Source organism: Bubalus kerabau, chromosome 8, assembly GCF_029407905.1.
Source record: "Bubalus kerabau isolate K-KA32 ecotype Philippines breed swamp buffalo chromosome 8, PCC_UOA_SB_1v2, whole genome shotgun sequence".
NCBI lineage: Eukaryota > Metazoa > Chordata > Mammalia > Artiodactyla > Bovidae > Bubalus > Bubalus kerabau.
Genome location: NC_073631.1, coordinates 39,352,896 through 39,370,066, shown reverse-complemented (window position 1 = coordinate 39,370,066; position 17,171 = coordinate 39,352,896). Strand labels below are relative to the sequence as shown.

Sequence of the window (17,171 nt, the reverse complement as noted above, 5' to 3'; positions counted from 1 at the left end):
TGATTCAAAAACAAACATTACAAATATGTAGCACTGATTAGACTGTGTTAAGCAGACTTTTCCCGGACGGTTACAAAAATAAAGTCCATCCATCTGTCAAAACAACTGCTCCATGCATGAAAATTAAAACAGAATAGAGGTGTTTTTAACTAACTTCTGATCATTACACTTTCTACAAAAGAATGTAATTTACCACCAATCCCAATTACCTCCTTACATGTTCTTAAATTAAGGACTGAGCAGTGAAATTTAACTCTAAATAAAAGAGAAGGCTGTGAACATGAACAATCTACATTTAAATATATTTAGTTCATATTAAATCAAACAACTTATTCAGGTTCAAATATAAATCAGCTCAACATGAATGAATATAGTACAACATTGGCTCAGGTCAGTGAACATTCATTTAAAAAGCAAAAAAAAGTCTCTATCCCATCAACAATTTATGTTGAAATATTTTAATGTATAACACAGCAGCTGGGAAAGCAAAGGAAGCCCTTTCCTATCATGGTGGGTGGATACATCTCTGCATGAAAATCCATTAATAAGCTTAATTCCTGAAGTTAATCTGTTGACTTTCTTTTTCTCTGGTCAATTTATTTGGCAAGCTGGCTGAACACTAGAATCTTCATGCCAAAGCAGTAATCCATGAGATTGTTCCTGTCACTCACTCATCCCTTTCTCTATTTAAGCTGTTCCATACTTACCTAGCAATAATGTTCTTTTTTTTCCTTTTAATTCTATTACAGCTGTGATCAGATCATCCATAAGCATGTCTTCTTAATACCTCAGCATTCATTAAAGGATATTAGAAACCTCTTCTTCAAAGAGGAATATCAAATAGAACTAAGACTTAACTGTGTTCTGTTTATAATATTAGCAATTGAATGCTGACTTTGTGACTTGGAATTTTTTAACATCCACCCGACAAAATGGTGAGTAGCCTGTTCTGTCCATTTTGGGAGACATTTTTACTTTCCCTAACTAAGAAGCATCATGTATAAGAAAACCAATGGACCTTTCCATTTTAATGTTTTGTTTTGTTTCAGAAAAAAATTTTGTTTTTAAGTTCTAGAAATACTGATCTAAGATTCCATAAATATTTTTATTTCAAATTACTCAAAAGCTTCAAAATTGGTCAAAAATATACATATAGTCATTATAGACAAAGGCAGGAACAAAAGTCAGCCAATGTGATTCTCTTCTACTTAAAGGAGTTTTGAGCAATTTCACTTTGAAATGTCATGTGGACTAGAGAAGCTGATTAATACATACTTATGGCTTACATTGCATTTTACATTGTAATAGCGATCCAATTATTTACATTTGTACCACTCATTGGAGATATGATTATGGGTGGTCTATATAATATGTATTTAGCATAACCGTTTGCCATCCCATATGCAAATGAATTCACACAATGAATGTGAAACTGACTCAACTATGTTTTCCTGCCAAACCAGGAGAAATATTTAGTCAAAAACCTTACTCTGATTTCAATAATGATATTCTGTTTTTTCCAATTTTATGCAAGGTTCTTGTATACTTAGTGCTCATGCCTTAAAGGAATTAAGTCAATGATTTACACCAAGCAGGTAGAGTTACAATCCAAAGAGATTTACTGTAGATACAATTAGTTGGCATATTAATTCCAACACATATGCATTTATTATGAATTTAACACTCAAATAAAGGAGATTTGACTCTTTAATACATATGAAATGTAGTTTTAAGGAAGGAGATACAAAATGAAATTCAGACTGTAAAGGAATGCTTTTTTATAATTCATATATATATATACCCCTTTTCTACCCTCTGTCTTATCTAATATCAAAAGTTAAAATATTCAGTTGGAGTCTTTAATATGCAAAATATTAAATGCTATTATAATATTAATAATATAAAATATTATCTTAATTTATATTCTAATAAATGGAACCTCTTTAACCATTTATAACTCTTTATCCATTTATAACATATCCATGTTTATAATAAATGGACATACATATATAGGCATATATATTATGTATAAACATATATTAATTTCAGAAATTATTTCTGAATACAATTAAATGTTTTAAACTTTAGAATTTAAAATCTGCTTATATTTATTATTTAATGAAAATGGTTATTTATTCTTGAGCATGTATTTACATTTGAAGGTATTCTTGAAGAATTTAAGAAAAACATATAGAATAAAACTAATTAATATCAAAATGATGAAAGAGAAACACCACCAAAGTAGTTACCTGTACTCATCTGATGCTTTATCAGACGGGTTAGAATTAATAAAGAATTATATTCTCTGTGTGAATATAAGAGAGTTATTCGGGATTTCTGAGCTTCAGTTTCCCCAAGTCAAAATGCTATTAATAACATATCTGTGCAAAGTACATAGTATGATGTCTGTTGTTATCGTAGTTCAGTCGCTAAGTCATGTCCAACTCCTTGAAACCCCAGGGACTGTAGCAAGCCAGGCTACGTATTATCCTCCACTATTCCCGGAGTTGACTCTAACTCATCTCCATTGAGTCAGTGATGCCATCCAGCCATCTCATCCTCTGTCATCCCCATCTCCTCCTGCCTTCAATCCTTCCAAGCATCAGGGTCATTTCCAGTAAGCTGAATCAATGAAAATTCAGAGTTGTTTTTTTCTTTAGGATTGACTGGTTTGATCTCCTCCCAGTCCAAGAGATTCTCAAGAATATTCTCCAGTACCACAGTTTGAAAGCATCACTTCTTCAGTGCTCAGCCTTATTTATGGTCCAACTCACATCTGCACATGACTACCAGAAAAAAACATAGATTTAGCTATACTGACCTTTGTCAGCAAACTGATGTCTCTGCTTTTGGATACACTGCCTAGGTTTGTCATAGCTCTCCTTGAAGGAGCAAGTGTCTTTTAATTTCATGGCTGCACTGATCATCTGCACTGATTTTGGAGCCCAAGAAAATAAAATATGTCACTGATTCCACTTTTTGCCCTTCTACTTGCCATGAAGTGATGGGACTGGAGCTATGATCATAGTTTTTCGAATGTGGATTTATAGGCCAGCTTTTTCACTTTCAGCCAGCTTTCTCCTCTTTCACTTTCAGCAAGAAGCTCTTAAGTTCCTCTTTACTCTCTGCCATTAGTGTGGTATCACTGGAGTCATGAAATTAAAAGACACTTGCTCCTTTAAAGAAAAGCTATGACCAACCTAGACAGCATATTAAAACCCAGAGACATTACTTTGCCGACAAATGTCTGTCTAGTCAAAGCTATGGTTTCCAGTAGTCAGGTATGGATATGAGAGTTGGACTATAAAGAAAGCTGAGCACTGAAGAATTCATGCTTTTGAACTGTGGTGTTGGAGAAGACTCTTGAGAGTCTCTTGGACTGCAAAGAGATCCAACCAGTCTATCCTAAATGAAATCAGTCCTGAATATTTATTGGAAGGACTGATGCTGAAGCTGAAACTCCAATAGTTTGGCCACCTGATGCAAAGTATTGAAAAAGACCCTGATTCTGGGAAAGATTTAAGGCAGGAGAAGGGGATGACAGAGGATGAGGTAGTTGGATGGCATCACTGACTCGATGGACATGAGTTTGAGAAAGCTCTGGGAGTTGGTGAAAGACAGGGAAGCCTGGCGTGCTGTAGTCCATGGGGTTGCAAAGAGTCAGACACAACTGAGCGGCTGATCTGAACTGAATCGCTTGCATATCTGAGATTGTTGATAATTTTCCTGACAATCTTGATTCCAGCTTGTGAATCATCTAGCCTGACATTTTGCAGGATGTACACTGCATATGAATTAAATAAGCAGGGTGACAATATACAGCCTTGTTGTATTCCTTTCCAATTTGGAACTAGTCCATTGTTCCATGTCCATTTCTAATTGTTTCTTGATTGGTGTACAGATTTCTCAACAGACAGTTAAGGTGGTCTAGTGGTGGTCCCATCTCTTTAAGAATTTTCCACATTTTGTTGTGATCCACAAAGTCAAAGGCTTTAGCGTAGTCAACAAAGCAGAAGCAGATGTTTTTCTGGAATCCCTTTGCTTTTTCTATGATCCAATGAATGATGGTATATTGATCTCTGGTCCTATGCCTTTTCTAAATCCAGCATGTACATCTGGAAGTTCTTAGTTCACATATTACTGAAGCTTAGCTTGAAGGATTTTGAGCGTTACCTTGCTAGCATGTGAAATGCGCACAGTTGTGCAGGAGTTTGAACATTCTTTGGCATTGCCCTTCTTTAGGACTGGAATGAAAATTGACCTTTGCCAATCCTGTGGCCACTGCTGAGTTTTCCAAATTTGCTGACACACTCAGTGCAGCACTTTAACAGCATCATCTTTTAGGATCTGAAATAGCTCAGCTGAAATTCCATTACCTCCTCTAGCTTTATTTGCAATAATGCTTCCTAAGGCCCACTTGACTTTAGACTCCAGCATTTCTGGCTCTGGGTGAGTGACCACACCATCATGGTTATATGCGGGTCTTTAAGATCATTTTTTGTATAGTTCTTTTGTGTATTCTTGCCTAGCACTTATTAACTGAAGGGAAACTCATCTTATTCTTTAATTAGTCAACCATCTATTTATTACTTGTAATATTTTCATATAATATTTTCTGCTTAAAACTCTCAGGACATTCCACACATGGTGACATGATGCAGGCAAGAAGGCTATAATGAATTGTTCATTTCTTATAAGTAGAGTTAAAAACGATTATGACCATAGTTGGCACAAATGAAAGGTGGACTTAATAAAATTTGTTTTGAATATTAATCTGAGTCCAGTCTTGTTAAAAAGATGATGTAAGGTTGTTCATTAGAATTTTCATGAAATTCCAGTTCTCCAAGAGTAAGGATGATAAATTATAAATTTATAAACATTTTATCAAAGAGGTAGATGGTATGAACCAGCGTCACAGTGAAACAGCAAATATAGCAACTGTTTGTGAATAGTTGTGGCAGAATTGTGCTGTATCTACTTAGGTAAGCCGGAACTACATTCTTTGAAAGGAAATGTTTATCTTATAACCAAATATGAGTTACATAAATGAGTTAATAAAAAATGTATACAGAACAATCCCTAGTATATATAGTAAGCTACAATTGATGTTAGCTATGATTATTACCAGTATTCTTTGAATACAGAATTTGAACTATCAGTTTACCTGATATTTACCTCCAAACAGAAATAAATGTACACACAATGCATGCACAGGAAAATCTATGCTTATTTCTATGGCATTTAATAAAAAGTTTTTCATTTGCTTTCATAAGCAATCAGTTGTCTGTATACCTCATCTGTCATCAAATTTCATTATGGAATCACATCTAAAACTAATAAACTGATCAGAGTCTTTCATGTGAGGTCATCTAGGGTGCCCACAAAAATTTATAATCAATAATATCAAGAATAGTAAAGGGTCTATGATTCCACTCTACTGAAAAGATAACAAGCTACCATGGCCGTTTTACAAATGCTGACAAAAGTTATACAGCTCCTGAATCAGAGATGAAAAACTTTATTATTCACAGGAATAGCAGTAGTCAGAGTCAGCATTTCTCATGTCAGTTCCCCAAGCTCCCATTTCCACTGTGCAGTGAGAAGAGGACCAAATGACACCTGCACACGCAGTGAGGCGCAGTACAGCAGAACTCTTGGTTGAGGTAACCTCAACATTTTATAGCAGGCAGAAGCATGCTGGTCATTACATTTTGAGAAAGAGGTTATGTTCACTGTACTTGCAGATAAGCACAACTGCCCTTTGCTCTAAGAGATACAATATCTCTGCTTCAAGGTTATATGAAAACTAGCCTTTTGCTTAAGAATTCCTTCATTCTTTCTATGTTCAGAAATGTGAGAGATCCATGAAAAATGCTCTCCAATTATACATCAGGGTTTTGAGACTTAGTGAAACATTATGATCTTTACAGAATTAGAAGGTAATTCTAACTATCCATTTAAAGTTTTAACATACCTTGAAGTCCCTAAAATAAAATGTTAAAAATGAAGTTGATATCAGCTTTGACCTTGGAAAAAGTAAGCAAAATTCAAGGACTAACTTGCATTTAGATTGTACAAAACTTAAGATGAATGTGTAGCTTCAAATTCTCAGTTGCATGCACTTGGCAAAACTTAGTGCTGTTGAGGTCCTGCAATTTGAGTCATGATAAATTTGATAGACAAGCTATAATATAGCATATGTTAAAAATGAATAACCACCAAGGACAAGAATATAAAAATAAGTCTCTCAAGAGTTGCAAAAATTTCCCCAAATTCAGGTGCATGATACTGAATTTTGAAATGTATCCAAAAACAGTGATGTTAGGAGAATCTGTTATTTTTTTGTTCATCTCAGATGGCTGAAATTGTGGTTTCCAATGATGTTCAAAATATTTCCAATAGTCATAAGGTTGCCATTTGGTTTTACTGAAGCTTAGTACAAAGAGAGATGTTTAGTAGGATAAACAAAGAAGATTCAGAGAGCTATTGATTCGAAACAGATTCTTTTTCCAGCTTAGCAGGTATTCCTTTTTCATTTGCAAAACAGGGTCAAGGAAGTTAATCCCTCAATAGAAATGTTATTGTGAATACAAAGTGGATTTTAAGCACCAGGAAAATATCTAAAATAATAGTAAAGGTGGCTAATAGAAGTGAGAATAGAGATATCTGGATTGCATTTACGTCCTTATTGAGGGTATCTGTACAGTAATATTACATATATGTAATTTTTTTCAAATTACAACTCTCAAGTGACAATAATAGAAAAGGTTCATGAACATTTCACTCCTCTAGTGCAGATATACAATAACAGTGTAAATATTTAGAACTGACAACACCAAGAAAAGAAGGTATAGTAGTATATATATATATACTGCATATTCACTTCTGGAAAAAATATATTTAAATTAATGTTATTGTTAGAAATGCAATTATCAGCAGCCTACGGCACGTTTATATTTCTTCCTTCTCTGTCTATCTATGTATACATGGAGAAAGAGAGAGACTGTAACTGTCTTAGACTAGAGATTCCCTCTTAGCACAAAGTTCGTTTTTTGTGAATTAGCTGTTCAAATCCCAACTACTGACTTAATATATACATTGCATTGCAAAATTGAGCCGTGAGAAACAATGGTTTGTGTCTTTCCAGCTTCCCAGGAGAATGGAGAAAGGTTTCAACTTTCTATACAGTGCTACACTCACTGACACAGGAACCATATAGGTTTAATCAAGTGGCATATCCTGATTTCCCAGGTGGTTGTGCCATGTAAACCACCTTAAACAGACTTAAGAATGACCTCCTTTCAAAATACATAAAATTAACCAGTGCCTTTGTCTTGCTTTTCCTACTGTAGTCTTGCATCTGACTCTAATACTAAGAAGATAGCATTTCCTCCAGGATGGTTTGTTTAAAGCAGCTTTATTTCCAGAGGACCTTTAGAGAAAATACTAAAACCAGTGGGAAAAGGATAAACTTAAGTTCGAGAAACCATGGAGAGCACTCAAGAAGGTGGTAAGTTTATCTTTGTATAAATGTTCAGGTCAATTCCTATTTTGGTTACAATTGTATCTTGGAGTCCAAATGGAAATCACTCAAAGCACTCCTTCATGCAAAAATCATGCAAAAATCACTCAAGCCTCCTTCATGTGGTTTTCAGAATTACAAGAGGTCTTTAAAAGGAATTATTGTCCATCAGTCACAGCTGACTATTATTTACTCAAGATAGAGCCTAGAATTTCCTTCAAACTGTCTGTGTATCACTGCACAGGTATGGCCCTGAATGAAAATTTTTTAAAAAAGAAAAAACAATGTAAGTGGCTGAGAAAATTTTGGTAAAGATACTGATGCTATTTTTTTATGCTTATCAAGGAAGAAATGCTACAATACCAATAAGTCAACTATTTGCTATTTTCTAAAATGATACTTAAGACAGAAATGAAAAAAGAATGCACCTGCATATTAAAGTCCCAAAATGATAAATGCCATGTATCCTATTTAAATAGTTATGTAATTGAGGTACATAAATGAGGTCACCTGAGAAGTAAAATTAATTTTAATAAAATTCATTCCAAATGTCCAAAATGTATTTTTAATAATAGGTCAATTAAAAACAATACTAAAGTAATGAGATGGGTCATGAGAAAAATAGTATGAAATATATTTCATTATTTAAATATACTGTAGTGATTGGTTAAGAGCTAAAGGAAAAAATACATTTTTCCTTAAACTAAAATACATGAAAATTGCTTTGTTCTCCTTTAATTAAGTGTTAAAAAAGAAAAATCCACAATGCCTGAACTGATTTGATGCAGAATGTAGAGGAAAAACAAAACCATGTGCATTTTACCAGGTTATATCAATTATATGACTTAAGATTTGTATGACTAATACTGCCATACCAATAAACTTTCAAATGTTTATATCTCTCAGTGAATACATAATTACCTATCTCTACCATAATGTATGAGACATAATTTACAAGTTTTCAGAATCCTTATTACAAAGTGTTATGAAATAATCAGGTGCCATTAATACCATGTATCAGACTTCACAGACACCATATGGTTTAGCTCCTTTTAATTTACTTCTATCAAGACCATAAGCATATTTAGCAAGCCTGGAAAATATAATAAAGTTGCTTGTCTTGGAGAGGAAACCACTGAGGTCATCATTAAGGTTATTCCTTGGAACTCTGGGGATCCTGACTTTACTGCAACTGCTGATCTAACTGTATCTAGGCTAACACCAGAATCCCTCAGTGTTTGGTACTGATTGAGGAGTAGGAGTGGGAGAGGAGGGAAGAAGATGAGAGGTTAGGGGAGGGGAGATGAGGCAAGGCCAGAGGCATGAAAGATAAGGGAAACGGACTGAGATGAATTTTGGAAACCACAGACAAAAAAGAATATCTGCTATCTAAGAAACTGAATGAGCTAATTTAATCATTGGACCAGATACGGTCAGTGCTTGGCTCAATGTTTTTTATAAAATCCAGATAATCTGTCAGTTAAGTATGGTTATTATCTTCAATTTTCAAATGTTACTGAATTCAGAACAGTGCTACACTACAGTGATCGTGATCATTAACAAGGACCAAAACATATTTCATTAACAATGTTTACACTTAGAAATTGTCTAAGCAACTCTATTACATACACTATGGTTTTTCCAGTGGTCATGTATGGATGTGAGAGTTGGACTGTGAAGAAGGCTGAGCACCAAAGAATTGATGCTTTTGAACTGTGGTGTTGGAGAAGACTCTTGAGAGTCCCTTGGACTGCAAGGAGATCCAACCAGTCCATTCTGAAGGAGATCAGCCCTGGGATTTCTTTGGAAAGAATGATGCTAAAGCTGAAACTCCAGTCCTTTGGCCACCTCATGCGAAGAATTGACTCATTGGAAAAGACTCTGATGCTGGGAGGGATTGGGGGCAGGAGGAGAAGGGGACGACAGAGGATGAGATGGCTGGGTGGCATCACTGACTCGATGGACGTGAGTTTGAGTGAACTCCGGAAGTTGGTGATGGATGGGGAGGCCTGGCGTGCTGTGATTCATGGGGTCGCAAAGAGTCGGACACAACTGAGTGACTGAACTGAATAATAGTTAATGTTTGTATCATGCATTACAGTCTAGGTAATAGTTTTATTTGTGATTGAGTCTTACAAATATGTTACAAGTGGGTTATTATTATGTCCACACCAAGATCCCCTAGAGGAGAAAACGGCAACCCACTCCAGTATTCTTTGCCAGAAAAATCCTATGGACAGAGTAGCTGGGCAGACTGCAGTCCATGGGGTCACAAAATTGGACATGACTGAGTGACTGAGCACACACACAAAGACACCCTTAAAAAGACCATAACATGTAAGATATTTCTTTCAATTTCTATTGTTCATTATCTGTGTGTTAATGCACAAATTCAAATCCATATATGCCACATAACACCAAAAGTATCAGCAGAGACACAAAATTTTTTATCTCAGCTTTGAGTAGTGTACTCAAAAAGTTTCAAAATTTTTGAATGAGAACATTTTGAATGAATATTCTGAATCATTATATTTTCTGATTAAGAAAATGGTGCTAATGATAGCCATTTGGTAAATTTATTATTAAAAAACTACATATAAAATACTATTTAAATTATCATAGGGCTTGGCAAAGGAGGGATTCTCAATAATTTTAAGTGCCTATGTCTTTGCCTGTTATATTTTAATAGAAAGAGAAAAAAATGTGTTTTTAAAAGTGATAACTATATACAGGTAAAGCCTCCATTTCTCTTCATTCTTAGTTATTATCACATGGCACTCTTTCAAATTTGTTAGTGTTAAATATAGCATTTTGATATTAATAAATATTTACTTATTCAGTCATATATTTTGCCCACACTTATGCAGTAGTATAAATAATTTTCACAAAAACCATTAAACTCATAATTGCAAAATATGTATGTCCTATTTAACGGATAAGATACTATAAATCCACTCCACCAGTTAAGGTACTTGCTCAAGTAAAGTTAATGAGTCAGTGGGAATCAACATAAAATTCTTGGCTTTTTTGAAGTCTTATTTAATTTTTCAACTTACCCCTTTTCAATCACCCTAAACTATGTATTAATTTAGGATAGTATAAAGTTTGATAGAACAGAATTTTTGTCTACTTTCACGTAATTAGAAAAATGTTTATACTTCTGAAGGTGTAATATGAGGTACAATCTTTATATTTAAAATGAATTTTTTTTTTTGGAGGGGGGTAAAGCAGAAAAGGATAGCTTTATTGCTTTGCCAGGCAAAGAAGGACACAGTGAGCTCCTGTCTCAAAAAACTATGTGTCCCTAAACTTAAATTTTTAAGGATAAATTTCCCATGTTTGCTCATATGTCTTAATCATGGGCAGAAGATGCCTGTGCTCTGTGCGCCTCCATCTGCTTTCACTGGTAGCCAACACTGCTGCCATCCTTTTCCATGAACTCAGATTTCACTTCAAATCATTCTAAATACATACACCGTAGGCAGCTGCTACCAATCAATCAGATTGTCCCTTGAAAATATCTATCTACCTGTCTATCTACATACATACATATATACATACATACATACAAGTTGATTTATGACTTAATGCACTTAGGATAAATTTCTTCTTAATGCTAATCCAGAGACAAAACATTTAAACTTATTTCCTTTTGTTTTGGATCCAAAAATATCTGATAAAACATAAAAAAAATCATATTTAAAATTCTGAATTTATTTTAAAGCACTGATTTAAATGACTATAACTGCCTTTCATGATCTGTGCAGATACATGGCTATGCTTCAAACCTACGGCTCACTGACAAAGCTTACCTCAAGAAAAATGGAGAAAAAAAAAAAAGAAAAATGGCCTCTCTACCTATTGCTGCTAAGTTGCTTCAGTCATGTCCGACTCTGTGCGACCCCATAGAGAGCAGCCCGCCAGGCTCCCCTGTCCCTGGGATTCTCCAGGCAAGAACACTGGAGTGGGTTGCCATTTCCTTCTCTAATGCATGAAAGGGAAAAGTGAAAGTGAAGTCACTCAACTGTGTCCAACTCTTAGCGACCTCATGGACTGTAGCCCACCAGGCTCCTCCATCCATGGGATTTTCCAGGCAAGAGTACTGGAGTGGGATGCCATTGCCTTCTCCACCTATTAAGAGTGGTAAAATCATTGTAGGGATTGCTTACCATTCATTTCATCTTTTGTCCGGAGTACCAAAGACAATGTCTATTACATAGTCATTTCTCAATTAATATTTACTTAAGGAATGAGTACATGAAATATAGGAAGTAAGGAGGAAAGGAAAGATGAAAATTCTAAGGAAGAAAGGAGAAGAGAAGCATAAGGAAGAAAGGAAATCAGGGGAGAGAAAAGAAAGAAAAGAAATAGAATGAAATGGAAAGAAGGTGTAATTTAATCACAGTGACTCAGAAGAAGAAAAATTTCAATTCATTCAAAAGGAATTAAGAAGAATTAACATTGAAAACCAATCTGTACAAATAAGTTGTTTCACTGGCTGTAAGTATATATGCTAAAAAATGCATTTTGTTAATTACCTTTTGCATATATAAATCATCAAAAGGAACACATTTTTGCTTTATTAGATATATTGTCAATTTTACCCACTTGCTTTGCATTAAACTTTCAATGTTTTACATAAAAATGTCAAAATATTCAAAGTTATGTATCATTAATTTGTTTTGAAAGAGTGATTAAGTCCACAAAGCATGATGTTTCATATAACAATGAGCAAAAATGATGCTAGAATAATAAATTCCTTATGCAATTACTAAAATAACTTACTAGATTGATACTTACCAGAATATCTTTTCCAGCCCACTTGCATTCATCTCTTCTGGTGTAAGATACTGGCCACACAATCTAAGGGCAGAGAAGAAACATTATTTTCTGCCAATTGAGTTTTCTAAGTCCAACATTACAGTCTGTTAGATCAAGTAGGGCAACTGAGACAAAGAAAGTTCCAGAAAGCATTATGTGGTGAGAAACTTTGAGTGTAGACTTTAAAGTGGCATTAGATAATTAGCATGAACTTGAATCATATACTCTCTACCTGTTAGGTTTTGCTGTATAAATGAAATTTGAGCAACACAGAAATTTATGTAGTCAATAGATCTAAACAGTGTGTGATGGAAAGAACTGTAAGACAGTTTGGGGGTGGAAGATCTTCTTGAGACCACATGAGAATCTAGTGAAGAGAGACAGAAACAGGCATAGAATGCAGCTTGCATTCTTTTCAATGAATCAGTTTTTATCATAAAATAGTGATTTTGATTTTGAAATTTAAACATCAGGTGCTCTGGATCCATTTCCATAAGTCAGATCTCAGCATGCATGACATTCTTGAATGAGCAACTGATAGGGTTAGAGAAATCCACTTTAGAAAGGAATCTTTCTTGTCTTTTTTTTTTGAAAGGAAAATAGGTGAACAGTAGCACTGCATACGTTCAAGAGATAAAGGAGGAAATGAGGAAAACAGATACTCTTAAAAAAATAAAAATCACCCACCTCACTGTGGGTAAAACTCAGACTAACTGAGTAATAACTTTGCATTTTCATCCCTAATATGTGGTCATCATCTTTCCAAAGTTTCCTGTATAATTTGAATACAGGGACACTGGGAGGTAAATCAATTCAACTCTTGGCTTAAAGGATTGTAGATGCATTTCCCTCAATAATATTAATTAAAATATCCTCATCTAAAGTTTAACACAAACTTTTTCGGTTCCCCTGAGCAATTTCAATGACTCCTATCTTTTTGGGCATAGCAATTTTAATTTTTTTAAACTCCTCTTTCTTGTCTGGTAACAACAGTTAATTTCAGGGGGGAAAAAAGTCATATGTAAAAGAAAATTTCAGAGATGATGGCAGTTAGTCATTCATGTATGCTAGAAAGCTTTTAGTCTCAAAATGAATGATTATCATTCATTTGGGAACCTCTAGATAATTCAATATAAATGGTCATAAACTTAAGCAAAGGCTGTGATAATCTAGGGAATAAAGGCAAAGTGCAATGCATTTATAAATAAGAATTTAGGACTTATTGAAATAAATTATGTTGACATGGCAAGTGGATTTCAGGTCCATGTCACAATGAAAAACTCTAAAGATTTTTTTTATATGCATTTATTTTTTACCATTTAAAGCACTTAATTTATGTAATCCTTTCATTTTCATATACTTCTCATGTATGTCTGTGTATGTAAAATACTATAATATGACTTGCGTCATAAGTTTTATTTTTCACAAAGGAGTTTCATAAATTTTTTACAAAGGAAGAATTATAGTTACCATGATTTTAATTAACAAGCCTTACATTCTTACAATTAACATTACCCTGATTCCTGAATAAGGGCTTGCACCTCCAATCAACAGGCTCCACAGCCCTGTCTTCTCACTGAATATGGAAAAGCCAAGTGAGCTATTCTTCCTTAAAAGTTAACAATGGAGGAAGATCAAATATAAATTTTCTCTGGAACACAGAGATAATAAATAGCAGAGCTAAGATTTGACTTTCATATTCAGCTTTTCAGACAGATTGTGCAAAAGTCATGTATTATTAAAATAGATACCTTTTTTTAATTCAAAAAGGCAGGTTGTTTTCTTGCAGTTTCCTGGTTTTTCATAGATATCATTGACACAACATAGGACTTGTTTTTAGATTTCTCTCTTATGTCATTATTAACAAAAAAGTAATTATGCTAACATTCATGCTAAATTTTCTTATAATTTAGAGGGGTGTATTCAGTTCAGTTCAGTTCATTCACTAAGTCATGTCCGACTCTTTGCAACCCCATGGACTGCAGCATGCCAGGCTTCTCTGTACATCACCAACTCCTGGAGCTTGCTCAAACTTATGTCCATCGAGACGGTGATGCCATCCAACCATCTCATCCTCTGTCATCCCATTCTCCTCCTGCTTTCAATCTCTCCCAGCATCAGAGTCTTTTCCAATGAGTCAGTGCTCCACATCAGGTGGCCAAAGTATTGGGAGCTTCAGCTTCAGCATCAGTCCTTCCAATGAATATTCAGGATGGATTTCCTTTAGGACTGACTGCTGGGTCTCCTTACAGTCCAAGGGACTCTCAAGAGTCTTTTCCAACAGCACATTTCAAAAGCATCAATTCTTCCGCACTCAGCTTTCTTTATGGTTCAATTCTCACATCCATACATGACTACTGGAAAATCCATAGCTTTAACTAGACATATATTTGTTGGAAAAGTAAGGTCTCTGCTTTTTAATATGCTGTCTAGGTTGGTCATAGCTTTTCTTCCAAGGAGCAAGTGTCTTTTAATGTCATGGCTGCGGTTACCATCTGCAGTGATTTTGGAGCCCAGAAAAATAAAGTCAGCCACTGTTTCCCCATCTATTTGCCATGAAGTGATGGTATCGTTTGCCATGATCTTAGTTTTTTAAATTTTGAGTTTTAAGCCAGCTTTTTCACTCTCCTCTTTCACTTTCTTCAAGAGGCTCTTTAGTTCTTCATCCCTTTCTGCATAAGGGTGGTGCCATCAGCGTTCAGAAGTTATTGATATTTCTCCCAGCAATCTTGATTCCAGCTTGTGCTGCATGCAGCCTGGCATTTCACATGATGTACTCTGCATATATGTTAAATAAGCAGGGTGACAATATGATGCAGCCTTGACATACTCCTCTTCCAATTTGGAACCAGTTTGTTGTTCCATGTCCGGTTCTAACTATTGTTTCTTGACCTGCATACAGATTTCTCAGGAGGCAGGTCAGGTGGTCTGGTATTCCCATCTCTTGAAGAATTTTTTCACAGTTTTTGTGATCCACACAGTCAAAGGCTTTGGGATAGTCAGTAAAGTAGTAGATGTTTTTCTGGAACTCTTGTGCTTTTTCTATGATCCAACAGATGTTACCAATTTGATCTCTGGTTCCTGTGTCTTTTCTAAATCCACCTTCAACATCTGAAATTTCACAGTTCACATACTGTCCAAGACTGGCTTGGAGAATTTTGAGCAGTACTTTGCTAGCATGTGAGATGAGTGCAATTGTGTGGTAGTTTGAGCATTCTTTGGCATTGCCTTTCTTTGGGATTGGAATGAAAACTGACCTTTTCCAGTCCTGTGGCCACTGCTCAGTTTTCCAAATTTGCTGGCATAGTGAGTGCAGCACTTTTGCAGCAGCATCTTTTAGGATTTGAAATAGCTCAACTGGAATTCCATTACCTCCACTAGCTTTGTTCGTAGTGATGCTTTCTAAGGCCCACTTGACTTCACATTCCAGGTTGTCTGGCTCTAGGTGAGTGATCACACCATCATGGTTATCTGGGTCATTAAGATCTTTTTTGCCTATTTCTTCTGGGTATTTATGCCTCCTCTTCTTAATCTCTTCTGTTTCTGTTAGGTGCTTACTGTTTCTGTATTTTATTGTGCCCATCTTTGCATGACACGCTCCCTTGGTATCTCTAATTTTTTTGAAGGGATCTCTAGTCTTTCATATTCTATTGCTTTCCTGTATTTCTTTCCTTTAATCACCGAGGAAGGCTTTCTTATCTCTTCTTGCTATTCTTTGGAACTCTGCATTCAGATGGGTATATCTTTCCTTTTCTCCTTTGCCTTTAGCTTCTCCTCTTTTCTCAGTTATTTGTAAGGCCTCCTCAGAAAGCCATTTTAACTTTTTGCATTTCTTTTTCTTGGGGATGGTCTTGGTCACTGCCTCCTGTACAATGTCATGAACCTCTGTCCATTGTTCTTCAGGCACTCTATCGGACCTAATCCCTTGAATCTATTTGTTACTTCCACTGTATAATCACAAGAGATTTGATTTAGGTCAAATTAAACATTTGCTTTTCCTGTGCTTTTCACTTTTTCTTCAATTTAAGCCTGGATTTTGCAATAAGGAGTTCATGGTCTGAGCCACAGTCAGCTTCTAGTCTTGTTTTTGCTGACTGTATTGAGCTTCTCTAATTTGGCTGCAAAGAATATAATCTGATTTCGGTATTGACTGTCTGGTGGTGTCCATTTGTAGAGTCATCCCTTGTGTTGTTGGAAGAGGGTGTTTGCTATGAGCAGTGCGTGCTCTTGGCAAAACTTTGTTAGCCTTTTCCCTGCCTCATTTTGTACTCCAACACCAATTTGCCTGTTAGTTACTCCAGGTATCTCTTGACTTCCTACTTTTGCATTCCCAAGGGGTGTGTAGTCTCAACTTATTACAGACCAGGGTGAACAAAAATGGCTTAAATATCTAACATGAAAAATACATAAATAAATTCTGGTGTAGAAAGTGCTCTTTTGGAAAGCAATTTAATGAGAATAACTATAAAATAATAGAGCAAATATATAAATTGTCTTTCTAATAGCATTTATTTCCATGAAGGATAATTCCTAACTTTTGGTTAGATTTATTAACCTGTTGATATTTTCTTTTCCTTGCTCTACAATTTCTTATTACTTTAATTGTTGTTTAGTCTCTAAGTCATGCCCCGGTCTTTTTGTGAACTGATGGATAGTATCCCACGAGGCTCCTCTGCCCCTGGGATATCCCAGGCAAGAATTACAGAGTTGACATTTCCTTCTCCTGGGGGTGTTCCCAACTCAGGGATCGATCCTGTGTCTTCTGTGTTGGCAGGTAGTTTCTTTTCCACTGAGCCACCAGGGAAGCCCATTAATTAATCTTGTTAAT

General features: G+C 35.3%; 1 protein-coding gene across 8 annotated transcripts in view; it reads right to left on the bottom strand.

Annotated features, from left to right (window-relative positions):
* The window catches only part of SEMA3A (semaphorin 3A), a 560,896-nt gene that overhangs the window by 168,122 nt on the left and 375,603 nt on the right, over window positions 1-17,171 (bottom strand). For all 8 annotated transcript variants that reach the window (XM_055590101.1, XM_055590100.1, XM_055590098.1 and 5 more), the window contains one exon: window positions 12,323-12,385. In XM_055590101.1, the coding sequence (XP_055446076.1) occupies window positions 12,323-12,385 (63 nt within the window). The remainder of the gene's footprint in view (window positions 1-12,322; window positions 12,386-17,171) is intronic.